General features: G+C 45.5%; 1 protein-coding gene across 2 annotated transcripts in view; it reads left to right on the top strand.

The window, feature by feature from the left end:
* Positions 1-27,832, top strand: part of LOC121606397 (SH3 and multiple ankyrin repeat domains protein 2-like) — a 198,406-nt gene that overhangs the window by 121,120 nt on the left and 49,454 nt on the right. For both annotated transcript variants that reach the window (XM_041936707.1, XM_041936698.1), the window contains exons 11-14: positions 3,056-3,488; positions 13,446-13,585; positions 14,634-14,747; positions 22,526-22,607. In XM_041936707.1, coding sequence (XP_041792641.1) covers positions 3,056-3,488; positions 13,446-13,585; positions 14,634-14,747; positions 22,526-22,607 — 769 coding nt within the window. The remainder of the gene's footprint in view (positions 1-3,055; positions 3,489-13,445; positions 13,586-14,633; positions 14,748-22,525; positions 22,608-27,832) is intronic.

The following is a 27,832-nucleotide window of genomic DNA, read 5'->3' as shown; positions in this document are numbered from 1 at the left end:
CTAGCTCATTAGATGTTAGCGCCTCATCTCTTCATCAACACATCGGCTGCAGACACACAGAGAGAGAAAGGTCTGAGATATTAGTCTGGGAAAGTGATAATGACTCAGTGAATCCCCGTTCAGATGTTCAGGCTGCCAGGAAGCCAACAGCAGGAAACTGCACCACAGCTAACGGGCCACCACGCTAGTTGTATTAATCAGCTCATAATCAGGAGGTGCTTATTGGAATGGCTGCAGGCCCCGTTCTGCTCCCCCTGCACTGTTGTAATTGTGAGGAGAGCTGGCGATGGCAGTCGTAGGCTCGTCATCTCGCAGTGTAATGGAGGAATGTATCCATGGGGAAATCAAGGCCAACCTCCATTACTGGTTCAGTCTGACGGTGCAGCGCAGGCAGCGAGGGCCGCAGGAGCTCAGCTCTGCTCATGTAATGCTGATAATCATACTAATGATGGTCAGAGAGAGAGAGCAGCGTGGAGCGAGAGCCGTGGCCAATCACCAGTCAGTTCAATATACAGCGGAGACGGTGATAACCTCCCCCCGGTGAGTTCAGCCGGACAGTCAGAGAGAAAGAAATTCAATTTCACGGATTGATCAGAATCAAATGACAAGTTCAATAAACCCCAGAAGGTGCAGAAGGAGAGTGAGTTGATAGAGAGGTGACAGACGTGCATGTACATGCGTGCATGATCTGCCTGCGAGTCTGACGTCACTGAGAGAAAAAATAGCACATCAGAACGAACAGGTAAGCTATTTATGTCTTCTCCGTCTCCGTCCCTGAGGTGCACACATGCTGATATGCACTTTGTTTCCAGCACGGCGCGCTGATGGCTTAATGCAGAGGGTCAACTGCAGACCCTGAGACGGCTCTGGTGTACGTCTGGATTTTAGGTTAATAATAAAGTAGTAGTAGTTCTAAAGTTCTTTACAACAGTAAAAATAAAACCAGATACAGCAGAGTGTGCGTTGTCAGCACACGGATGTGGTGTGAGGCTTTTTATCGTGCTTTGATTCGATTCCAGTGTCCTTCATCACCTCCAGTGAGGTTGTGTTTTCAGTGTGTTTGTCTGTTTGTGGAGCGGATCCCAATCATGGGGCAGACACACAAATGATTTTATACTTCAGAACATCTGGTGGAATAAATGTTATCACATCCAGATGTGAACGATCAGATCTGCAGATCGTAGCAGGGTGTTGGTCTTGGTGGAGGTCTGTGAGTCCCCTTCTCGTTCAGATGTTTCGCTGCACGCTGACAGAACTGGATTTATGTCCAGCTACATTTTTTTTTTTGCACCTTTTCAAACTGCTGCCGTATAATCACAGTTTAACCTTCTTGGAGGGAGGTGATGGTGGGAGATTGCAAAGCTTCTCTCGCCTCATATTGTCAGATCTCCACCATCGGAAACTTGATGGCAACACAAACTGACCAATCGCAGCTGGTCCAGGCAGACAGTGCAGATCTGCGCCGTGAAGGAGCCGTCAGCGTGGTCAACACATGTCGCCATTAACATGTGACCAAGCGCTCGGAAGAATAAAACACAACAAAGCCGCGCTCCATCTCTTTATTATGCAAACACACGCCGATGCTACGCTCAGCCAGTGGAGATGAATGAGCACCAGAATGTCAGCAGTCCTCAGGAGACAATCCAGAATAATTAGCATCGGCTAATCGTCACACATTCACAGTGATAGCACATACAGCACGCTTTCGAAGACATTGTTTGTCCATCACAGCTGTGAACGTGGGATTGTGTCACACTGTTGCTTTTCAAATGCAGTTTAATATAGAAACGGTCGTTATTATTAGAAACAGTCATAGTAGTTGTGTGTGTGCTTTACACTGAATGACGCCTTCAGAGAACAGCGAACATTCAGTCATTCAGACACTGCAGCCGCTCAGGCGCACGTCACGCTGAACTTCCTGTCTGAGCTTTTTGTTTGAACTCTCAGACGTTGTGACGAGATCGGACAGCGAATTTTACAGGCTGGAAAGTACCTGTGAGTGTTGACTGCAGTCTGTCACATTAAATCAAATATTATTAAGTGCTTCACAAAGAAATCATACAAAGGTGAAGCAAAGACAGCAGAACGCTGGACAGAGCTGCTCTAAGCTGGGAAACTGTCTCATTGGTGGAGAGAGTAGTCTGTCATCACCACCATCAGCCTGCTGAGAGAACATTCACATCATAAAACCAACAGCAGCATTAACACTGACCTGAAGTGATGAACAGCTCCGAGGGGCTCCAGCAGAATGACTGACAGGTCGCAGTTCGTACAGAGTGTCAAAGTGTGTTTTACACTTTCACTTTATGCTCGTGCTCGTCCACAATCAATCAACAGAATCCCAAAATGTGTTTTAACTGACAGAGTTTACAGCAGATTTCCACAACATCTGTTCGAAGCTGTTCCAGATGTTGACTGACTCACTCGGCAGGTGAAGACACGCAGCAGCACTTTGAATGATTTTCTGCATTCTTGACAGCGTTTGACTTGTGGAGGTAGAAAACAGGCCAGGATGGCCTCAAGTTTTTCAAGTTTAAGTTTATTTACTTTATTGATCCCAAGACTGGGAAATTATTCTCTGCATTTAACCCACACACATGCAACATGCACCATGCAGTGAAACACACACAGGAGCAGTGGGCTGCAATCAAGCGCAGGGGGTTAAGTGCCTTGCTCAAGGGCACATCAGCCGGCTAATGGAGGGGGAGGAAGTACTCCACCACACCCACATTTTTCTGCCAGTCTGCAGAACAATGTGGGTGTGGTGGAGCATTCCAAACAGATCAGGTGCAGGTCTTTACATCATGTTCTTCTGTCTGCTCTTTTCTCTTGGTTTTGGAACAGTAAACTTCGTTTTCTCTTTTAAGTGGAAGCAAACACAGATTTTGTAATAAAATTGCTCCCCCCTCCTAACTTTTTTCCTGTCAATCAGCTTTTAAAAAGACACACAAGCAGCTGGACATCAGAAATGAGCGAAGGTCACCCGAACAAATGAAATGCTAAAACAGGAACAGATGAATGAAAATGTAAAACCTTGTCCCCCGTTCCTCCGCAGTGCCTTTCCGCGAGGCCCCAGCCTACTCCAAACGCCGCCGGGGTCCGTCTTCTGGCAACGGCAGCGGAAACGACCAGTCCCCCTCCTCGTTGTCAGCGCCACGGGTCCTCCTGCGCTCCAACAGCGACAACAACCTAACAGTCAGTCAGTACCAGCAGCACGGTTCTTCTGGCAACTGGGCCCCCCATCCGCAGCAGCACCAACACGCCCAGCCCCACCTGCACAGGGCCCCCCAGCAGGGTCACTCGCAGCCTGGCTCCTCAGCATTACATCGCAGCCTGTCACCCCAGCTGCTCCAGCAGATGCCAAGCGGCAGCCCCAATGGCAACGTGGTGGTGCGGACCATGGGGAGGGGGGCACGGAGCCGGTCACCCTCCCTCAGCCGGCTGGGGGAGGAGGCCCGACGGGCTCTACCTTCACAGCGGCAGCCCAGGTGAGTGTGTGTGTGTGTGTGTTTGAGTGAGCGGATCAGGAGGAAGGAGTGACAGTCTGCCGGGTTTTCATCGTCCTTTTTCTTTTCACGAGATCCCGGCTGACTAACCTGGGGGTCGCAGGTGGACACATGACTCACAAATATTTTACCGTCAATATTTAGCTGTGTCGTTCCAGCACAGCTGTGATCTGGTCAGAGAGGCTCCCCGCTGTCACCATCAGCATCGCTTCTGCATCTGCGTCTCCAGAGAAATCCTGATCCGCTGAGTCTGCCTCTCTGAGATTCCTCTGATCTCACAGTGTGTTAAGAGGTCGGGGGTAGAGGAGGAATCTGACTACCGGCCAGCCGCATGCATGCACAGATTCACGGTAACCAGGTTACCACAGTGCATGAGGAAGCTGTCTATGTTTAATCTGGTTACTTAAAGGGGAAGTGCAACATTTTACACATCAGAATATGTCTCCAGCTGTTGGAGAGTATCACTGCATATGTCAGCGTTTGTTGGCTCGAGACAAGTTTGAAAATGGACCCTGAATCTCCAACAGCACCAGATTTTTATAGGGAGGAAGACGAATGAACAGAATGAAAACCACAAATGAATTTGACCATTTTTTCTTATCGTGAGTCTGACGGCGTATTTTCTTTAACATAATTTTTTTGAGGTTTCTGCTTTCTGTGATGGTGACAGCTGAGGGCCTGAATCGAACCCACAGCTTTAACGCATGGTACCAGCTGCGCATGGTTGTTAAAGGAGTGTGACGCTACATCAGCACAGTGTTTTGTGACGTGGGTGAACTCGCCCTTTAAGCGTGATTTTTGTGTGTTGAGAGGTCTCAGTGTGCAGCGTACAGTAAGTCTTCATTCACTGTATATACAGTATACATCCCATCCCACCATCCCCCATGCGAGATGATGTATGACGGTTCCTCTGGGAAACGTGCCATCAAAAAGACTCTGGCTTCCTACAGTAGCTACGGCAACCGTTGCTATGGTTGCTTACAGACACTTTGCAAATGCATGCAAGTTTGTATGGATGCAGAATGTGTGTCTTCATACGCCTGCTTCAAGAATGCTCACGCCACATTCAAGTGTGTGTGTGTGTGTGTGTGTGTGTGTGTGTGTGTGTGTGTGTGTGTGTGTGTGTGTGTGTGTGTCCACCTCCACCTGGCTAAGTTCATTCAGAAATGCCACCGTGTGTGTGTGTGTGTGTGTCTGTGCTGCGACCGTGGTGTGTGCAGGAACATGTGATCCGCCGGAGGATTAAAGTGTGACGGGCATTTAACTTGGAGCGATGTAACTGTCAATCCCGATTAAGACACATGCTCTCTGGCCTCTTCCTCTACCTCCTCCTCCCCCTCCTCCTCCTCCTCCTCCTCCTCCTCCTTGGCAGATGGACACATTTGGAAGCACTCTGCTGCACAAACACTACCCACACTCTGCAGCTCTGCCTCTGTCCAATGTCGAGGAGAGGAAAGGGGAGACAGAAATGATGTGAAGATGAAGCAGTAGAATTAAAGACAGGATGAAGAGCAGAGGAAGGAGGAGGAGGAGGCCGCTGAAGAGGAGAAAATAAAGGCGCAGAATGAGGGGTTTAGAGCGAGGGTGGAGGGGACGGAGTTAAGGGAAGACAAGTGAAGGAGGAGATGAAAGAAGGGCCAGAGAGACGGGGGAGGACAGTTGCCTCTGCTTCAGCAGGAACATGAACATCACTATCGTGCCTTTTGACATGTTTCACTAATAAGCTCGTCGAGAGCAGCGAGTTTGATCATCAGCAGAAGACGTTTTCGTGAACTGACGGAGGTTCAGAGTGAAACATGTCTTCACGTCTCAGCTGCTGTTTCGTGGAGTTTAAACGTAACGTAACCTCCAGCTGTGTGTCGGCGGCTTTGATTTGACAGTGTAATACTGAGCTCCGTCTCTGAATCCTCGCGGGCTCGTGTCCACGATGCGCTGGACGACCTGCGCGTCTGTGACACTGAATAACACTTCCTGTATTTAACCTCAGCCAAAACCACAATCTGATTGCTTTTCTCTGATTCATACGCCGCGGCCCATCTCAAAGTTTTTAATGTGCTGAAAAGATCAGATGGTCACGAGGTTGTTTTTATGAAGCCAAACATTTACTTCATCAGAATCAGAAAACTTTATTGATCCCAGAGCGGGAAAAAGGGTCAGCTGTTCCCATTGAATTCAAGTAGTGAAAAATAAAAATAGGAAATAAGAAATATCTTAGAGAATATGTACAATTATCTACATTATTCTACAGTATAAATCAACCATAAATAGTGTACATGATGAAATATGTGAATGTAAATATGTAACTATGTGTATTATGCTACAATAAATAACAGCTGTCTGTATAGAAATATTTCTGTTGTGCAACATTCTACATTAAATAACAAGAATAATAGAATACTACTGCTAATACTAATATTAAAACAATAGCAATTCTAACAACTGTAATAATATAGTAATTTAAGATAAGATATAACTTTATTGATCCCATGCCAGAGAAATATGTTGTTACAGACAGCAATAATAGCAAAAATAAATAAAGGAGACGTATATCAACTATATATACAAAAAGTGTTTAAAAATAAAGTTTCTAAAGTTTTTCTTATTATATCTATCTATCTATCTATCTATCTATATATATATATATATATATATATATGCAGTAGAAATAATATACATAAGCATCACAGTATTGCACCATTTAAATATTTTCATTTGTTAGATAAAAAGAGAAGAAATTGATGACATCACCTCGGACTCTGGAAAATTTTGACTTTCACTATTTTCTGACATTTGATAGACTAAAGAAAAAATGTATTAATCCAAAAGTAATTGTCATCATATGAATTGATAATTAACACAGCTGTTAGCTGCAGCTTAGTGTGCATATGCTTATAATTAGAGCTGGAACAATGACTCAGTATTCAGCAGAGAGAAAATAATGGAGTCACTTTTCTGCTGGTTCCAGCTTCTTAAATCTTGTTTTTTGTCTCTTCCCTATCATCATAAATCAAATATCTTTGGCTGTTTGACCTCTGATGCAACAAAACAAAAGCAGTTTGACGACATCACCTTGGACTTTTGTCTTGACAGAATGAGGGAAAAATCAGATTCATTCATAATGAATTCAGTCAGTGTGCACAAATCAACCACAGAGCTGATGTTGAAAGTATGACACTCGTTTCCAAAGCCTGTCTGTGATCATGTTAATAACATGGACCAAAGGTGACGTTTTTGTGTAATTGCATGTGACAGGTGACAATAGCAGGAGGCGGAGGAGGTAATAATGGCTCCATCGTTCCTCTGAGTGCTGGGACTGTGAAGATCTTGCACCGATTGAGTTCATGAATGTTTGCTGTAAAGGTTTGCTGATCGAGCTTTTGATTTGTCTTCGTCTTTAGCTGTTTGGAGTCATTTCAGCTGTGGACAGTACGAGCCCTGACTCTGCAGATAACCTTTACTTCAGAACAGGAGCAGGTCCTGCAGCAGGTTAGAGGGACATGATTCTCTGTGGGATGTCACTCGTGGAGTCACATGTTCCTTTCAGCACTTTGTCAGTGAAGCTTTCAGGAACCCTGAAGAAGAAGATTAAATCAGTATTTATATCAGACCCTGGAACTGAGCTGTGAACTTAATTTATAAATACTTTAAGTCCACATTATGGTGTCGCCAATAGAAAAGGAGAGCGAGCAGGAAATGAATACAAAATTTGCTAATAATGTAGGTCTGCAACCTAATCACCCTTTTGTTCGGTCTATCTGGGCTGCCTATCAGGGACACGTGAAGCTCCGGTTCTGCACAGCTCCAGTTGGCCCAGTTGTAGAAACCAGGCAATTAGTGACCTTTTACTGGGCTCCCCGGGGTCACATTTCTATGATCAGAGTTGGTATTTAATTCTTACTAACATTTCTGAAAGTCAGATTTTATTATAGATTGAAAGGACATTCATTGATTGTATCTGCTAAGAGGCCGCGTGTGTGTGTCACAGACTGACAGATCTGAGCCATTAAAATACACCAGTGAGCTGACATGTTCTTCATCACCATGAACACACACACTGGAGTTTCTTCTGACTCAGTCCCACACACACACACACACACACACACACACACACACACACACACACCATCCTGCTGCCACAAACACTCACTACAGCACCAAATGTGGATTCTTCCGCTGCTGAAAATAGTCCCCTGCAGATCTCCTGCTGCTAAGATTTTGCGCTGGATTATTAAAATAGATTCGACTCCTGCAACATTTGTCAAAAACTACACTTCTTTTATATGAAAGTTAATATTTGCGAGTCATTTTTTCAGATTGTGTCTTCAGTAGGAACCAGTGGGCTTGTGGCTGAGCGCACCGACAGTGTTGCGCTGGAGTTACTGCATAATGACATAATGCCTCGTAGAGGACGTCCAGGTCAGGACTTTCACTGAGACCTATTTATGTGTGCTCAGCTCCTGAGGCACCGTGGACGTATAACCGCCCTAGTTTTTAAAACACATTCACGATCAAACGCAAGTATTGTTTCAAATTCTTTAAAATATGGTTCATGTTTAATAAATGCAGCTGAGGACACGTTTGAGTGGACACGACCTCTCTGTGAACCATCTGGGACGGGCAGATTATGTGGCGGTCCGTGTCCAGTAAGTGTGAACTTTATCCGTCAGAGCTCGTCCAGACTGTCCCAGCTCGTCCCAGCTCGTCCCAGCTGCCCTTTAAAGCACCTTCTCGCTCTGCTTCTGCTCTCGCTCGCTCTTCCTCTTCCTCTCCCACCAACAGCCCCATCCCCCCTCGTCCAACCTCCGCCCACACACACGACAATGTCTCAGTGGAATGTCAGTTGTTAGAAGGCAACACACATGCACATGTGAGCCCACACACACACACACACACACACACACACACATACTTACACACACAAACAAGCACACGGTGACAGCTGTCAGTCAGCCCCCGGGTGTCATAGCAACAGCTTCCCAGCTAGATGTGGTGAGAAATGAGATGTGTCCAGTGTCAGGACAGACAGATCTGGAGACGACTGAAGACCGGCGGTAATTTGACTTTTAACAATGAAGAATCTGTCGAGCGCTCGCGGCTGAAGACACTGTTGTCTTCAACAGAGTGAGACAGTCGCAGAAAATGACTGTTCACGAGGGACGGTCTCAGATTTTACTGCAGGGTTCCCGCACGGCTGTGATCCGGTCAGGGACGTTACACAGAGCGTCCCATCGCCATCTCCGTGGGTCTGAAGAAATTAAAGCGTGATATTACAAACTAAACGAGATTACGCCACAGAGAATATTTCCTCTGTGAGTTTCTAAAATTCCCACGCTTGATTTGATTCTGTCATAAAGCAATACACAAAAAAACAATAAAACGCAGATAACCGAGGCAAAATCGCCAATTTGAGAGAGTGTGGAAAGTGGACGAAATCAGATCAAATGTATTAAAACTTTAAGTAATGTGACACAAGCAGTTATTTCCATGGATGTTAAACACGCGTTTTGTTCAACTGCTTCATGTGTAGAACATCAACATCGAGTGAAGAAGTATAGAAGTGTAAATGTTCTGTAGGTGTGGTAATAACCTGGAGATTATCTGGATCTTGCATTTACACCTACTGATCAAGGAACCCTGTGTAAACAAACAAAGTTAAATTTCAGAATAAAATTAATAAACTTTATTTGTATAGAACCTTTTATACAGGAACTGCAGCTCAGAGTGCTTTACAAGAAAGAAAAGACAGAATGGACATAAAAATGGATTTAAAAAATGGATGTAAAATAAAATGGAGAATAAAACCCACTTGACAATGATAATAAAGATGAAAATAAAAATAAGGATAAAGCATCAAATCACAGCATAAAATAATAAAATTAAGGTAAAAATAGAAAGTTTTAAAGAAGCAAACGTTTCAGACCTGCGTCAGGAAGTCAGAGCGAGTGAGTTAAAGGCTGAAGTGAAGAGAGAAGTTTTCAGTTTTATTTTGAAAATATTCAGCGAGCTGCTTCCTGATATCTGCAGGTACTTTGCTCCAGAGCTTTGGGGCCTAATGGACAAAGGCTGCATCCACGATTTTCTTTCGACTGTTGGTGGAAACGTCCAGTAAACCAGCAGCAGATGATCACATGTTTGCAGAACATTTTTTAAATGTGTCCTTCTTCTCGGCCTTTACTGGGGTGTTGCTGCATCCAGCCGCCTGTAAGCAGAGCGTGAAGCCGTTGGTGGGATTGTAGGTCGCATCACTCGTGCAATCGTTGCTCCAGAGCGTTGCTCCAACGTTACATCTGCATTAATCCTTACATTTCTAACAAGAATGGATCAGTGACCATGTGTAATGTGAACAAACCCACACAGAATGATCACACAACTCTGCGTCTCCCCTCAGCTCTTTTAGCCTTTTAGCATCTTTTAGCTAAGCAAACAGCAGACAGACTGTGGTGGAGCATTTAGCAGATGTTCTCCTCAGGAGTTAGTCTGGACCAAAGCAGAGCTGCAGTGAGAGGGAATATTGGATTCACTAACGTAGCTAACGTTGCTTTGTGTTTGCTGCTATATAAACAGCTGTTTGCTAGGATGTAATAATGGTCAATAATGTGTTCACAGCTTGTTCCTTTAGCCAAAATAATCAATCAATCAATGCAGCTTCAAACATGTGGCCAAACTGTATGAAGTGCATTCACTGCACTTTCACTGTGATGTTAACAAACTACTCTCCCTTCATCCATCTTCATACTGAGATCCAGTCCCAGTCTGAGCCAGACCACCTCCAGATGTGGTCTGGACAGATCAGATCCTGGGCTACAGAGTGCAGGTTAACGCCGGGTGTAAATGTTGTCTCAGTTTCTTCCTCTGTGTCACTTCTGTGTGCGTCCACGACACAATCAACTGCACAAGGTAGAAAATGCAAACGTTGATTGTGTTTGTGATGTTGCCCCCCCTCTCTCTCTCTCTAGCTCTTCCCCTCTATCTCTCTCTGTCTGTCTCTCTATCTCTGTCTCTCTGTCTCTCTCTCTTCCTCTCTCTCTCTCTCTCTCTTTGTCTCTCTTTCTCTCTTCCTTTCTCTCTGTCTCTCTCTCCCTCTCTCTCTCTTCCTCCACACTCTCTCTCTCCCTCTCCCTCCTTGTCTCTGGTGATCATCCAATAATAGCACAAATTATGCACAGCTGGTATTAATCAACACTGTCTAATTAGCACCTCAAAGCCACCTGGGTAATTGGCAAAAAAAAAAAGGGGGGGGGGGGGGCATGAGGGAAAACATGGCTGACGGTTTCTCCATCTCAGCCGCTACCTGCTGATCCTGTAGGCTGGATTCAGTTTCATCTGAATCTGAAGTGGCTTAGTGGGAAATGCTTCTCCCACATCATTATACCCACAAGTCCACATTTAGCTCGGTCCCGCAGCAGCGAGGGATGATGATGATGACTTATTTCTGCGTGTGAAAAGAACCTTTTATGACTTGTGGAAAAAGTTGCAGCACGAGTGTGAAATTTCAGATTTTCACAATAAAAGCACGTCTCCTAACAGAAGGGACACTGCTCAGTGAGGTGACAGCTGTATTTGCTGCTGCTGCTGCTGCTGCTGTGTGTGTGTGTGTGTGTGTGTGTGTGTGTGTGTGTGTGTGTGTGTGTGTGTGTGAATTTTTTAGTGTCATTACATGAAATAAATGTCTTGTTGCAGATAAAACTTGTTGCCTCTGGTAGAAACTTGCATTAAGCTTTTGAAAGATGTAGCGTTTTCAAGAGAGGTGCTGTCAGGTTGCATTATGGGAAATGTAGGAAATAGTGTTTTTAATGGAGTAAAAGTCAGGATGTCTTCCTGTCTGCATCGATTCTTTTGTTAATCTGTTTCTTTTGGTTCCCCCAACTCTGTAAGTGCAATAATTAATGACTAAAGTGCCGCTTTAATGTAAACGTTGTAATTACAGTACAGTTAAAACAAGAAAAGTGTGAAGTTATAGATATAGGTTTTGGTTTATGTCTTTTTGGGTATATATCGATCATTACTTCTTCAAACACACTTGACTTTTGCAGCGTCTTAATAGTGTGATGATTAATTTGCTGGTAATCAGTGATGTTCATCAGCAGTTGGACGATCTTTACGCAGGGCTGGGGGGGGGGTTGTGCTGTTGTGGTCGCGTTGTTGTTGAACATAAATCAAAAAAACAAACTCAACTTCCGCTTCACATAATGAGGGTTTCAATGAGGCCAGCCGTCACTGTGACGCATTCATTTAAAGGTGGACCAGAGAGAGCTGAGAACGGCACAGTTCGCTGTAACACATGTGGACCATCAGACGGAGCTTTTTAAGTTGCTGTGTGTGAGTACTACAGTACTACGGTGTTGTGCCTCTCGGTGGTGCACAGAGTATTTGCAGCTGCTCAGACTGCACAGTTGCAGTTTTGTCCACGGCTTTCCTTTGGAAATTGTGCGAGCAGTCTCGCTCGGTATTGAATGGGGTTAGCTCTCCAAAGGCCCGTGAAGGTTTGAGGAGGAGCGCAGTCTACAGGACAAGGTGACCCACTTACTTGAAAAAACCATTTCCTTCCTCTCTCTCAATCCCTCGCTCTTGTACTCCACTTCCTTCTTTCTCTTTAATCTGCTCGTCTTTCCGACGCTGTGGTTTTATCTCCGACTCCTCCAACTTATCTTCGAGTTCATGTGCGAGACGCCAAAGGAACACAGTTGAAATCTTTTTAGACGTAAGCTCATATTAAACTGATTTTCTGTCCTTGTGGCTTGACCTCATATATCAGACGTGAAGAAATCTTTCATGTATGTGATTCGTCCTTTAACTTGATATTTCTGCATCATTTAACCATTCAGACACATTTATGTCCAGTAAAATGTCAACAGCTTGCAGGTTTTAAATCAAACTCTAAGCTGCTGCTGATTTTTTTAAAATAAAATCATTATTATTTGACTGATTAGCACAAACTCAACGACATGCTGGCGGTGAGATTATGTACTTACATTTTTTAATTAGGATAAAAACGCCGTACTTCTGGTCCTTCATGGCATTTGTTTTCCATCTATCCTTCCATCTGTTCATCAAGTGTTGTTATGGATGTTGACCACTAAGTGGCGCTACATTATCATATCAGATGCATGATCCAGAACCACTGTTATCCTCTCTGTGGTCACATCTCAGCTCTGTGGATGTCATATATGAGTGCAGCCTGTTCCTCGATCTGTAGGATCCATCGTTTGATATTTTACTTCTGCAACACGGAGCCGAGTCCCGGCTCGCTCCCTGTGTGGTCTTCAGTGTCTTGTCTCTTACCCAGAGGCCTCTTCAGCTCTGTGGGTCAGAGCCCGCCCATATTCTGCCCCACTTACTACTGCAGGACACGTGCCTGCTGGTCTCTGAACGTCTCCTCTGCGTAATTGGTTTGTGTGTGTGTGTGCGTGTGTGTGTGTGTGTGTGTGCGTGTGCGTGTGTGTGTGTGTGTGTGTGTGTGTTGTTAATGCTCATAACGCTTTCAGACCGTTCTTTGAGCAGGTACTTTAAACTTTGAGCGTTTAACCTTCAGTGTTTCTGTCATTTCTCCTCGAGCAGCTTTAAAGTTATAAAACACGTCGCCTGACGAGTTCACGAGTAGATTTTCTTTTATTTTACTGAATCTTTGCAGCAATATCACGGACAGTTTTCTCTTATTAAGATGCTGTTGTTAGTGACAACACCATCAACAGCGTCACACCAGAAGCAAATTGTGCAGAATTGAATATACACACGTTTGCAATAAATACTTTGGTTTCCACTTCAAATACTTTTACAGCAAACCGACGCCGAGCTTCAAACCGCCGTTTCCTGCAGGACTGTTGAATTCGGTGGTTCTCTCTTTGGGACCCAGTAAAGCTAAACTTGGTTTTCTGATTGCGCTTTAACCTCCCGTGCTGACCCGTGGCGCCCCCCCCTCTCTCTCTCTCTCTCCGTCAGCCCCAGCGGTCACGGCGAGGCTGTAGGCACCAGACGGAAGCTGTACAGCGCCGTCCCGGGCAGACACTTTGTAGTGGTTCGTCCTTACACCGCCCAGGCCGAGGGAGAGATCAACCTCTACAAGAGCGACAGGGTGAAAGGTGAGGGGGGGGGGGGGGGGGGCTGCTCTGTTGTTTTGTTGTTTCAGCACAAAGAAAGAGGAAGGACGCAGCAACGTCACGCTGCTGCTAACGTGGAAACAGATCATCATGACCTCGTCTTTTTGTTTTTAATACTCAACAGGAATGATTTAGTAACAGATAATAACTGATCATCTTTATTTTTATGCTGCTCAGTCATCACTTTAACCACTGCTGTCTCGTAGAGAAGAGCTGAGCAGAAACTGGGATGTAACCACAGATCTCAGAATATTTCCATCTGATGGAGCAATGAAGCTATGAAACTGTGGTGGTCGTTTACAGAAACAAGCAGAATCAGATGCTGTCAGACAGAGTTTCTCCAACCTCACAGCTTCTGAAGCAGAACAAATGAGACGACGGGATGTTAATCGGAATGAAATAAAGTGTGACTCTTCTTTAATTATCCCGTTTTAGAAAAAGCTGCTTTTTAAAATAGCTTTTCTTGAGGTTTTGAAATGTAAACTGAATCTCTGTTGAAGCTTTTTAAGCAGACCTTTAGGCAACATGATGTCATGAACATGAACGAATCTGAGTGTCGTCATTCAGGGTCACCGTGTCGATTAACGCTAACCTCCATTAAGGATGATGTAATCGACTGAATGATGCTTAATGACTCTTAATTGCGACAGTCATGAGCATTGATAAAGACTCCGTCATGTTCACGAGAGGTGTCGCGTAAGTGTGACCGATCTGAGCTGAAGGGGGGCAGTCTGCAGAGCTCATTTTCCAGCCTGACTGATTCTGGATTCCTCGGCGGTCGGGGGCTTCGGCTGAGACCTCCTGCAGCTCGCTCTGCTAATGGATGACATTTAATCACAACCTCGAACAAATGTGGGAGTTTTTATTTTGTTTAAAATGCCTCCGTGATGGGTGTCGTCATGTTTTTATGTTGTGGTGTTTTAAACAGTTATATGGTGCATTCATGTTGTGTCACTTCCTGTTTAAATGTGGCGTTTAAATGAAGTTAACCAATGTCACTGATTCTTACCTCTCCATCCCCTCGGTCCAGTTCTGAGCATCGGAGAGGGGGGTTTCTGGGAGGGCAGCGCCCGCGGCCAGGTGGGCTGGTTTCCGGCCGACTGCGTGGAGGAGATCCCGGCCAAGGCCAGCGACGAGCGGAGCTGTAAGTCTGATCTCTCGGGGTTGTGTGGCGGTTGGGGGTGGGACATTATGTAGGACACGTGCTGTTGGCCATCACCCGGTTTGTGGAGAGAGAGGGGACGCGAAGACCAGAGGCTGAGGCGAGACGCTGGAGGTTCCTGAGGCGGCGTGATGGCACGTGGCTTGTCTTCCTCCAGAACATGAGCTGCATGTGTCTCTGCTGCTGTCTCTGCGCCCCCCCGGGCTGCGGTGCACAAAGCTAAGCGCTGCGTTGCCCTGCTAACTCAGCTGTGCTCTGATGTCCTCTGGGTGCAGGCTAATGAACATATCACGCCACGCTCCGTCCCCCACACACATCACATTTCTCCTCGTCCTCGTCCTCGCAGCCTCTGTTGCTGTCGTAAGACAGCGTCTTCTAGCTGTGCTGGTAGTGACTGCAGCCAGTGTGTCCTCCTGCCTGTCCTCTTGTCTGTCCTCTTGTCTGTCTTCTTGTCTGTCCTCCTGTCTGTCCTCCTGCCTGTCCTCCCGTCTGTCCTCCTGTCCTCTCGTCTCCCCTCCTTGTTCCACGATCTTTTCCGTCCTCTGGTATTCTGTTCTATGACAGTGTTTAATTATTGACATTATCACAAAGCAGTGTCACAGAGTCCTCCCCCCCCCCACCCCCACCCCCCTCACCCACCTGTCTCCGAGTCGTCCCTCTCTCTGGAGTATGTCAGCGCTGATAGAGGCAGATGGGGAGCGACTCGCTCTCCTCTCTCTCGCTGTTCGCCTTCTTCCGGGTGGCTTATTTTAAAGCTTAACCCAAGGCCATTGGCACAGGGAGCCCCCCTCACGCTGCGCCTCGTCCAAATCGCCCCCAGGTCTGCCTGCAAAGAAAGCCTGTCAGAGAATGGGAGCACAGTATGGCGGCTTGCAAAGACTTGTTCAAAGGCGGCCGAGGCCGAGGCCGAGGCCACGGGCCGTCTCCGTGTGCTGCAATTAGGAGGGAGGACGTCCTGCATGGAGCCTAACGGCTGCGGCTGATTGGGGGAATAACAGGCGGAGTGATTACCACCTGACAGGTGGACGCAGGGAGGCGGTTTGAAGTCACAGTTCAGCCAAACATTCACCTTTAAAGGAAGTTTGATGCTGTGGAAACATGTTTGCTTCCTTACAGAGAGTCAGATGAGAAGATGTGTTGGCTGGAGCCCGAGTCAGGAGGCTTCACTGACGAGGAAACAGTTAGCCCGACTCATCGAAAGCTAATTCAGGGCTTGTATTTTGTTTCTTTAATCAATACATAAACAGCATTTTCTCATTTTTACGGGGGGGTTGTGTACTTAGAATTTCTCGGTGATGTGAAGCCAGAAGCTGCGACTTCCAAGAGTCTCAACATCACCATGAACCAAAGGAGGTGCTGCACGGCGAGCCGAACCAGCAGATGTGCTCCTCTTCATCAGGGATCTTTCCAAAAACCACCAACTGTCCGTCATTCATCACCGATCGAGATGAATGAACGAGATGTGAAGTGTTAATCAGAGAGCTTTAGAGGCGCGAGCAGCCAGGGCTAGCTGTTTCTACCTACCTCCAGTCTTTATGCTAAGCTAAGCTAACTCCATGCTGAATTATTCCTGTTATTATTTCTTTGTTTTTTCAGACATTTCCCAGGTTTTGTACAAACCTTTGAGATGACTGAATCCAGATGAACAAGCATCGTCTGTGTGCAGTTAGTTCTGGGTTATAGTTCTTTATCTTCCGCTAATACTGGTCATATTTCACGCTTTCATTAAATGACGATTATAAAGACATTAGCCTGTAAAATCACTGGAGCTTAGTGTGCCGTCGTCTTCTTCACGCAGCTCTTACTGATTGGACACGTTTCACACTCGCCGCTCGTAGCCTGGACGTTCACTGAGCCTCCAGATGTGAGAGTCACCGAACAGGCAAAACATCTGCTGGTTGTTTTCTCCCCTCCTCTCATTTTCTGTGAGACGTTTCTTTCTGAAATCACTGTGTTCTCGCGGCAGGCCAGAGCAGCACAGGATGGAAATCATTATTTTAATCCAAAAAGAAATAATCTGAATCCTGCTCGACTGATGCTCATTATCAGTCTTATTAAATCATTCATGCAGCCCTGAGACGGAAGCTGCAGTGAGTCTGCGTGGACGTTCAGGTTGACATTGTTGAGTTTAAAGCTATATTTTGATTTTATACTTTGTGTTTGTTGGCATCTGATCTGATCTGGACGAGCTTTCAGAAAGATTTATGATAGATGTGATCAAAAGCAGCCGAAAATATCTTTTCACTCTCGCATATGAGACGCATGCGAGCAAGCATGCGGTTTACCTTTTCATCCCATCAACCCCGACACACACACACACACACACACACACACACACGCACACACACACATGCTGATTCAACTTAAACACCTTTAGCTTCTAATCCCTCTAATTCAATACATGTGATGCTGGAGGATTAAGCCCTGCTTAGACATGCTTTGTTAGGGTTCAAGTTTGGACCCTTGAGAGCACTTGAGGAGCTATGTATGGGAAACACACACACACACACACAGCTCAGTGCAGGTAGTGTCGGGGGGGGGGGGGGGGGGCAGCCTCTCAGACCTGAAAGCAAACGCTGCAGATTTGTCTGAATTCTTCTCAGTGTGTCACTGAGCTGAGAGTGAACCCGCTGAGACAACACTGAGCTTCTTCACCCTTCATGATATTATAAAGATCAATCCTCAGTATTTCAAAACATGGGGGCGGGGGGGCTTGAAATTCTGTGTAATTTATTGTAGAAGAGCAGAAACATTTGTCAGCTCCTGATCAATGATCAATGGCGCTGTTGACAATCGATGGAAACGCAGCAGAACCAGAGAGGTCATCGGATTTATTCCAGACTCTCCTCTTCCTTCTTAAACCTGCTGCCTACATCACAGGTGCATTATGGGAGTAGCAGCTAATGTAGCTCACTTCTTTCTAACTCCACACCAACACATTGTTTTCGTTTTCAAACTTGTAGCCTTCAACCGGCGCTGACTCGAGTGACATCACTCGAGGACACATCAGACGCCGTGGCTCATCAGATATACGAGCTGGACTCCTCGACACCTGGAAACAGACTCTGAGGTTTAGATCCGTTTTTAAAAGATGAATATCATCAGCTGGAAGCTCGTTTGCCGTAAAGTTCTGCTCCTGAGTCTTTGTCACCATCTGATGTTTGTGCAAAATCAAATTCACGACTGACAGTTTTTCTTATCACACCACACAGCCAAGATTTTCAAAACAAGACTTTTTATATTTTCTTCAGTTAGCTGTTCAATTACAATGTATTTGCCAACTTCGAGGTGTAAATTCTGGAATTAAAAGTCATGGAGTGGAAAAGCTGAAGGCTTTTATCTATCATTCTGTTGCCCATAAGTAGTCACATTTTAACATTTTGATTAAAAAATACTGGGATAAAGTCATAAAATGTCCATTTAATCTGGTCACAGGTGTCTAAGACCAACACATAAAACACATTCGGACACAAAGAGAACAGGTGATGTGACAACATGTCTAATGCCTGCACTGTACATGATCTGTGCACAGCAGGTCTTTGCCTGTTGAAGTAGGTCCAGGTGATTCCATACCTGCCACCTGTCACCTGTATTTAGCTCCTTGTGATACCTCCACACAGATCACATGTCACCACGTTGTACTTTTAATAGATCATGTCGGTGCAGATCTGAACTCACGGTGTGTACATGTTTACACTGTGACTGAAGATCAGTGATGCTTTTAACACACCGGGGAGAGGAGAAATCACATGAACAAATGTATGTACACGTATCTGTTCCTTAATTAGTGTTGTTTAACTCATCACCCTGCAGCGTTAATTAGTTTCACGGTAATGTAGAAGCAGAGACGTGCGTTTCCCTTTTCACTGTTCACTAACTCCTTTAGAAATTCACATTTATATGCAATGTGTACATTTTACATTATTTTCTTCTGTGAATAAAACAAAACATGAGACTTTCACTCTCACATCTGGCACCGAGGCCACAGCAGCAGGGCCAGCAGCTCCTGAATGTCAGACGCCCTGTAGGTGAGCGGTGTTTTGGGATGCGCAGCGTTTGCTCCATCGCACCATGCAGGCTGTATTTACTCAGCATCACACGGCATCATCTGGCCTCAGGCTGGGAATTACTTCAGTAACTGGGTGCTGCTGCTGATCTGATGGGACTGTCAGAGATGATATAGAGCCAACTGTTAAACATGCTTAAATAGCACAACTATTTGAAAAGTTATCTATTTAATTCATAAACATATTCATTCTGTTATGGCTTTAAAGTTATCTTTATTTTAAAAGTCTCATAATAGCTTTATGGACAATTAAAAATTTCACATTTTATATTTTCACCTTTGGTTCATATGAGAATATGTTTTAGTAAAACATTTATTCTGCAGCGCTTTGCAAAGTTTCAGGCTTTCGGGCCTCCAGTGACCCCCTGCTCCTCCTGCTCTCTCCATCACTTCCTCCACTCATTACCTGCACGCTGCAGGTTGCACATGACAGCGTTATATTTCATCTGCGGCCTGTTTGTGATGCAGCTGTGGCTTTGCACAAGATTAAAACATTCACAAATGGAAACCACGACAAGAGGAAAATCATGCAGTGAAAAGTTAAACGATCTACAGCCAAGCTAGCAGCTCTATACAAGCTAAATGCTAACATCAGCATGCTAAAATGTAAGCATGTATATCAGATCAGAGCAGACTTTATTGATCGCACAATGGAGAAATTCACTAATATATACGTCTATATGAATATATATGTATATGTTTTCACAGTGGTGTGCACAGGGGGGCAACCACCCCCCTTGTGGCCCAGTTTTTGAAAAACGCACGCTAAAGTGCCCTCTTGGGAGCCAAAACACGTGCTAAAGTGCCCCCTGGGAGCCAAAACGTGCTCTAAAGTGCCCTCTTGGACTCCAGAACGCGCTCTAAAGTGCCCTCTAGGACACCAAAACGTGCTCTAAAGTGCCCTCTTGGACGCCAAAAGGCGCTCTAAAGTGCCCCCTGGGAGCCAAAACGCGTGCTAAAGTGCCCTCTTGAATGCCAAAACGCGTGCTAAAGTGCCCTCTTCAGTGGCAAGGACACACTATATGTGTGTCCTTGCCCTTTTTTTCCTTTCCGCCCCTGCCCTTCAAAAAGTCGTGCACGCCACTGTGTTTTCATGTTTACCATTTTCATCCTCTTAGTTCAGCCGAGTTTGATGGGAATGCCATTAGTTTTGCTGGTATTTGGCCACAAATCAAAGTGTCAATCAAAGTCCAAATTTTGTCCTGATGGTGGCGCTAAGGATCACCAAAGTTATTACAATTCATCCTGAGGGGAGCATCTATGCGTGCACCAAATATCCAAGAATTCTGTCCAACATCAAAGCGGTGGACTGACAGCCGGACATGCCAAAGTTTCCATCCCTAGAGCCGCAGACCAGACACTCGAGCATGTCTGAAAATAAATGCACAGAATGAATCAAATCAACTGACTGCTCAAAGACTGTAGTGATTTCAGAGAAAAACATCTTCCAGGACAACAGCAAATCACATAATTTGATCATCCACTGCAGTTCCAGCGATGCAGCTGCGCAGCTCGTCGCTCTGCAGGTAGCGACGCTGCTTCGGAGCGACGCTCGCTGAGTAATCCCCATCAGGCAGACACACGCTACGTCAATTCCTGCACCTCATTCTCGCATCACTCCCTCGCATCGCGAGGTGAGATACGAGTAACGGGAAAGATAAAGAACTGGAGGGAGCCCAGGGAGGCCCAGATGCCTGACAGAATGTACTGCTGCTCACACACACACACACACACACATTATCCACACATTATACACATGCTTCCAGGATAAACAGCTGACAGAACAAAGACACAAATACACAGTGTAATGTGCATGTTTTCACACAACACACAAACGTGAGTACTTTATGTTAACATTCAGTGATGCATATGCACACACACTCACACACACACTCACACACTGTGCATCTCCATTGATCTGTGACCATAGAAACCAGCTGGTCGCAGTCAGACAGCAGTTGCTATGGAGTGTGACTATGTTGCGGATGTATTTTTCTCTCCTTCCATACTCAGATTTTTTTCCCTTACACATATTAACTCCCCCCTGTTCACTGGAAGAATAAAGCTGTAACCCATTTTTCGCCTCCATCGTGCCCGTCATCTGCTTCCAGCCACATCCGCCCTCCTCCAATCTCACACTGTGGACGTAGAATCACGGGGGGGGGGGGGAGAAAAAAAATGTTCCTGCAAAGATGACAAGATCTAAGCCGGATCAGAGGAGATGGAGTTTCTGTGAAAGTGTGACAGCTGGTGTGAGAGAGTATGTGAAGGAAGGAGGGAGAGGGAGAGAAAGGGGGAGGAGATGGTGCTCAATAGGACAAGGTGGCAGAGATGGGCTGAGACAGGAGGACTCTTCACTCTGCAGGTCATGTGTGTGTTTAAAATCCACCTTTTTATAGACAGTCTGCTCTGTGGTGATGCTGCTGGCGCTGTTATGTAGTTTATTGTGGCTGCACATGCTCTTTAAATGACACTGCAGATAGACGAGGACAGATAATGCGTCCTTTTTTCACCTTCTACACCAGCATGTCAAACTGAGTCCATGAAGGGCCGTGTGGCTGCAGGTTGGCACACCAGGCTGGCATCAGTTAATCAGCTGATCTTCAGCTGATTACAAAGCGATCCCTTGATGTTGATTGGTTGGCCTGGTGGGCTCCTCCTTGGTTGGAACGAAAACCCGCCGCCCTTTATGGGTTTGACAAGCCTGTTCCACACGTTCAGAGTGTGACAAACACCTTTTGCAGTTGCAGGTCAAACGGTCAAGTCTCTTATTTCTCCATTTATTAGCCAATATTGCCACCCTCTGGATCTTTGTTTCAGCACTATTCTCAATTTATATGAATTAAAGTTCAATAGGGGCTTCTAATTGATGCAGTGTTATACATCTTTGTATGTTTATTACTGATTGTCTCTAATTACTGTTCCATTTACTGTAGATTTCAAACATTCATAAACCAATTTACATTTTAGAGGGAGCTTGTTGAAGTAGTTTATACCAGTGTAGAATAAATGATTTTTCTTCCTCAGGTAAATGGGTATTGGACTGTAACTGGGTGCTAATGTTGTAAATGTTCAGCATTAACAACTTTTTAAGGTGATAATATGTCAGATTTTGTTTACAGCTTTGTCTCAGCTCACGCAGGTTTAGAATCAGTTCATTTTCCAGGATCAACAGGATTACTGACGATAATACAGTGACTTGGATTGTCAGCCTAAATCCTTAAAGCCACAGCTGCGAATCCAAGGGGCAGATTTGATGTTGCTGTAGGTCGGGATGCTGCCGAGAGACGCATGAGACTGTCCTCAGCAGGACAGAAGACAGCACCCGTCATTTGTGCAAATGCCTGAAATGAGATATGTTTACATTTACCTCACAGAGATGAGAGGTGTGATTCCTTCCTGTCAGGAAGTAATCTCTCAGCTCTGAGAGATGCTGCTTGTATTTGCGTGCATGTGTTGGTCAAACTTCTCCTTTAGGAATAACTGTCCCCGAAAAAGCCTTTGACACGACGTGAGGTTCAAATGTCCCGTCGTGTTATTGGATTGGCCGCTCGGACAGAAGCGTTTCAGGTGGCGTTATATCAGTTTTCCTGTCCGACGCTTGTCCACGTCAGTGCTCTGCCCCCAAACTGCTGTCGCTGGTTACAAAAGGGCTGTGAATATTGATCTCTATTGATCTGCTGTGCTTTGGCAGATTCCCGAGCGGACCGCGCTGACAGGCGGAAGCTCTTCAGACACTACACTGTGGGCTCCTATGACAGCTTCGACGCCTCCAGGTAAGAGCTCACACACACGCTCAAACCATGTGTATGTACGTGTGTGACATGCAGACAACAAAACATTTAAATGATAATTTCCAGTTTCTGAGTGCACTTAAATCTACACACCAATACAAAATCTATCTGCTAACCTTTTTATGTTTGCGTGGAGCTGTTTGGTTTGCGAGCTTCAGTTTTTGATGGAAACCTTTCTTCTGTTCTGGAGGGAAAATAAGGGAAAGTCGTGGCAGGAAAAGAGGATTTAAGATGCCATCCTGTCCTTTCAGCTAAGTGTCTAATGGTACCTGACGTTGAATCCCCTGAACATCGCCATGTTCAGCACTTAAGTTATTCTGCTCCACTCTTGTCTTCTCTGTTGTCACATCCACTTCAATACAAGCTTCATTAGAAATGAAGATAGATGTATCCTCCTCTGTGTGTGTGTGTGTGTGTGTGTGTGTGTGTGTGTGTGTGTGTGACACAGAGAGGGATACATAGAGCTTGGAGTTTATCCTCCATCCTGAACAAATCCCATTTAGAAAAATCGATGGCGCAGGTGAGCTGCGTGTCCTTGCAGGAGCATGAATATGAATCAGCTCCGGGTTGTGTTTGATCACGCCAGGTCGTCGCTCCGACATCATCAGGCATGCAGCCGTTTGCAGAGTGAAGCTGTTTTAACCTCTGCATGGCTGAAGGTATGACCTTCCTCCTCCTCCTCCTCCTCCTGCTGTTCTGGAGGGAGAATGAAATGCTGGCAGATTTGCACAAACTTGTAAAAACTGCATTAATAAGAGATGAAGTAGTCTGAGTACTGAATAGTCAGTTCTCATTTTATCTACAGAGTTAGAATTATTAAAGAGTCTGAGGGCTGCAACTAATATTTCTTCATCAATACGATTCGTCTTTTTTTTAAATAATCAATTAATTTAGTCTCCAAATCAAGAAGTAGTGAATCACATGTTCGGAGAGCACATGTCTCCCAGCAGACGGTTCAGCAGAACCAGAGACGTCGTCTCTTCAGTGTCCATGTGGCTCCTACATTACCCACAATGCAACACTGCTGACAGTTCAGATCAGAGGTTCAGGTTTGTTATGCTAGTTTTGGCTAACACACCCAAAGATTTCAAAGTCTTCAAATGACGCTGACTCGAGTGACATCACTTGAGGACATTTACCAGCAGCTCCCTCTGAGACACTGAAGGCTTTTTACTACTTTTGTCACATATTTAGTAGAACAGCCAAACACCGGGAAACACACCGTGATGTGCAAACTTGGTGGAGTTCCCCTTTAATGATTAGTCGTATATCAGAATTGTTGTTTTTAGTTAATTAATTAGCAGATCAACAGAAAAGCCATCAATAACAATTCTGATATACGACTGTTTCCCTAACTGTGAAACACATTAAATAAAAAAGAATCCATTAAAATGATAACAATAATAATAATAATAATAGTTTGTGAGGGGTCATTATGTCTACCTTTGATACTTCAAACATTTTGCTGACAACACTGAACTTTTAGTCCAGTAGAATTTTAAATGCAGCACTTTGAACACAGTATTTTTACATTGTGTTTGTACTAATTTGCTTAAATAAATTATCAAGATACTTCTGCCAAAATGTCGGGCCCATGTAGTGAAATATAAGATGTGGAAGTGTGTGTGGTGATGAGACCATGGAGGACAGTGTGACATTTCTGTCAAGGTGAGCCTCCTCTACCATCTCTGACCCAGTGCAGCGATGACGGCTGGTTGGCCGAATGTGGATTGTGACATAGACTGAAGCCCCATGTGACTTCAAAGATCCAGGGGAAATCTCGGCTGGAAATGAAACCTGAACCTGGATGTAGACATATGGATTTTACGCTCCCTCGTGGAGCAAACTGTGCCATAACTAATATTTTTTTCCACATCAGATGTTCGTGTGCATTTGTTTTGGATCACATCAAGTCCCTCCTTTGCTCTTTAACGCTTCAGAATAGTTTTTTAATTGGCAGAAGGTGCAGTTCCATTTAGCTTGAGGCAGGAACTCCCCTGTTCTGTGTGTTTATGGACAGGAGGAAGGTGCCAAACAGCGGTTTGACCTGCATTCACAAAGGAACAGGAAAGGTAGACTGAGCTGTGAGCAGCACCAAAATATCATCGACAGGCCCAGTGAACATTGTTTATTGTTGGCTAACAGTACGCTACAGGTTGCTAAAAATAAAAAAAAAAAGCTACCCAGAAAACACACACCGAGGACGTTACCTCAGTGTCTTCAGTAATAGATGTTACCTGACAGGTGTTTCCTGGGTCAAAGGCTGATTAAACATGAAATATAATCAGCCAGATTTCTCAGTCGTCCACCTCACTGTTTGCTTGAGGTTGAATCACTACAGCCCTCTACACCTGCAGCAAGAGCTTTGCTTCACTGTGTTTTACTGCACAACCACAGCTGAGACCCAGAGAGTAAAGACGACGAAATCTCAGGGCGTCAGGGCGAGAGCGAGGAACGAGCTGTAAGTGATGGATCAGGTTGTGATGGTCGCACCTGTGTGTCGCAGTTATACAGGAAATCAAGGACGCGCCGTCTGTGAGGCTTTATGAGATCATGTAAAGCTTTGCTCTTGTTGGTTGTTGCTTGGCTGCTCTCAGCCAGAGCAGCTTAAAAACGTGATGTGGTGTAAAGGTTGTGGACATTATGGCACTTTTGGTTACCGTGATGGATGGAGAGTGTGGTTAATGGCTGACTGACAGCTCATTGTGTGCTTCAATAAATCCAAACTGTGTTGATGTCCAGCAGACTGACAGCGCTGCACCTCGAGGCTCAGGCAGCCTGCAGGTTGACCCTGACGACAGGAAACTGCCACCGCCGTGTGATTTAATAACTTTTGTTTAGCTTTTGTTTATCTGATTTATCTGCGGCTCTAGAAAATTCGATGATTTAAGATGTTGAAGCATCGTCCCAACATGTTTAGAGACAAACACATGAAACGTGAACGTGAAAAGAGAGAGCTGTAAAAAGAAACAGCAGTTTTTTCATGTTCCTGTAAAAACGCTGCAGGCCCTGATGACGGTGTAAGACTAAAAGCTCGGTCCGACTCCAGCAACAAAGGTTTTGCACTGGCACAGAGTGCAGGAGCTCTCGAGTCTGACTCGTGGGCAGACTCGCGGTCGCCTCCTCGCTGACTGCGGCTGCAGCCAGGTGAGATGCAGCGGGAGGAAAAGCCAGATGTGGATTTACATACACGCTGCATCAGCTCCCTGCTGTCGGAGACGAAACGCTGATGGCGCCGGTGCCCGAGGAGTCGATGTGGAGTGACACGGCACAAAGGAATGCGCGTGACTGACAGCACGCTGTCGCATTCGGAGCGAGTCAATGAGAGGTTAGAAGCCCTTTTCCGCGATGACTGATAGATTAGCGAGCATCATTTTCTCCACCAGCCATCAGTCACGCAGTCCAGGAGCTTGATGACTGTCTAAACACCCTTGAGGCAGACCTCCAAACTCCAATAAAAAGTTTCCCGTGGACAGCAGGAGATGAATGTCTGACAAACAAACGGCCGTTGCATCGCATACAGAGCCTCTCCTCCAGACTATAAATACACCGCGGCCTCCCACGGCGGAGCCCAGATTGAGGCAGCATGCTCCCTGGGGTAAACTCCATCCCATACAGCCTGTTGAGCAGCATGTCCCACATCCTGCATGCTCCACTTTGTTTTGATGAAGCAGCCTCAGCCCCGTTGTCCCCCTCTCATCACTTGTTGAACAAGATGACACCTTTGATAAGCTGTCAGGCTGACCTGTGGGAGCTGCCACCATGTCAGATTTGGGTGATCTAGGTGTGATTACCTGTGGCCCGCTATGAGCCAGAGGGTGTGTGTGTGTGTGTGTGTGTGTGTGTGAATGAGTGCTGGGAGATAACCTTCAGTGTGTCAGCAGTGTGGGCCTCTTCCTCTCTAGACAGATTGCGTTGCTAAGGGAACTGTTGCTAGGATGGCAGTCGCACCTCTCTCTCCTTCTTTATTCTCCCCTCTCTCTGTCTTTTTCTCTCTCTCATCCCACGTGTCTATTCAGTGTAATCCTTTGCACCTAATATAAGCTGAATGATGCACCCTTACAGCAAACCCCCCAGGCTGGAGGAGCAAACTCGGCCTTTAAGTTGCAGCTCCCCCCCGTCTGGTTCCCTGCTCAGCTCTGCTTCGGATGACTCTGATCGGTCTCGCCACACCAGCCCCGGCCATGATTGCTGCAGGAAATGAGAGATGGAACGTACCATTTTATGCATATTCATACATGACGACCGGGGGGGCTGGTCCTGGTAAACATACGGAATTACGAGCGAAGGGGAAGATGTCAGATTAGACAGTTTACTGCTGAGTCAAACTTCAAGCTGTGCTTCTCATTTTGGAGTAATCCTTCTCTTGTAGTGCAGAAGCTACATCACCATATGGAGGATTCCTCTTCCTCACACACACAACTGCAGCAACAACAGTGGAGGTCGGGATTAACAAGCGCAGCTGCTGTTGCTGTTAGCTAAAAGGAGGAACTGGGAGACATAATGTCACATGCATTCTGTAATCTGCGTTTGAAGCTGCGGGCTGACTGCAGAGCTTCTCTTTTTTAATGAAGAAAGAAACGTGGAAAATCAACCTGAGAGCATTTTCATGCACTGATCTCAGTCATGTTTAGATATTTGTTCTCAAAATGGGCAGAATTCAAGGAAAGACAAACAGGCAAGGCTGGATTATACCAACTGGGCAAAGCAGACAACAGCCTGTGGACCCCAGATACCCAGGGTCCCTCAAGGGCCCCATGTTCATTGTGTGTTGGCTGGTTTTTGGTGATTTTATTACCAAAATTTTGTCCCTTGGGCCCCCAAACAGACCATAAGTATAGACCTATCCTTTTTTAAACGCCATATTAAAAAATTAAAAGACAGTGTGCATGTGATTTTCTTTACACTTGAAGCTTCTTTTACCTTCTATGGTAGCCCATCCAAGTGGTGTCCAAAAATATTACTGTAACACACTCCTACATCATCCTTTATTAGCGTCCTCGGCGTGGATTTCTTCTTCTCTGTAAGTTTGTTGTGGATACAGGTGACAGTTTCTGCATTAAGGAGAAAGTTTAAATTTACAAAAGAAAGAAATTTGATTGATCAAAACGGAAGAGAGATGTCAGTGAATCGAACTGGCAGATGACAGGCGCAGCCCGCAGGTTATCAATCAATCAATTAACTGATCAGGTAGTAAGTTAAGACAC

This window comes from Chelmon rostratus, chromosome 1 (assembly GCF_017976325.1).
Source record: "Chelmon rostratus isolate fCheRos1 chromosome 1, fCheRos1.pri, whole genome shotgun sequence".
Lineage (NCBI taxonomy): Eukaryota > Metazoa > Chordata > Actinopteri > Chaetodontiformes > Chaetodontidae > Chelmon > Chelmon rostratus.
The sequence above is the reverse complement of the archived record's forward strand: the minus strand, read 5'-3'. Positions and strand labels throughout refer to the sequence as shown.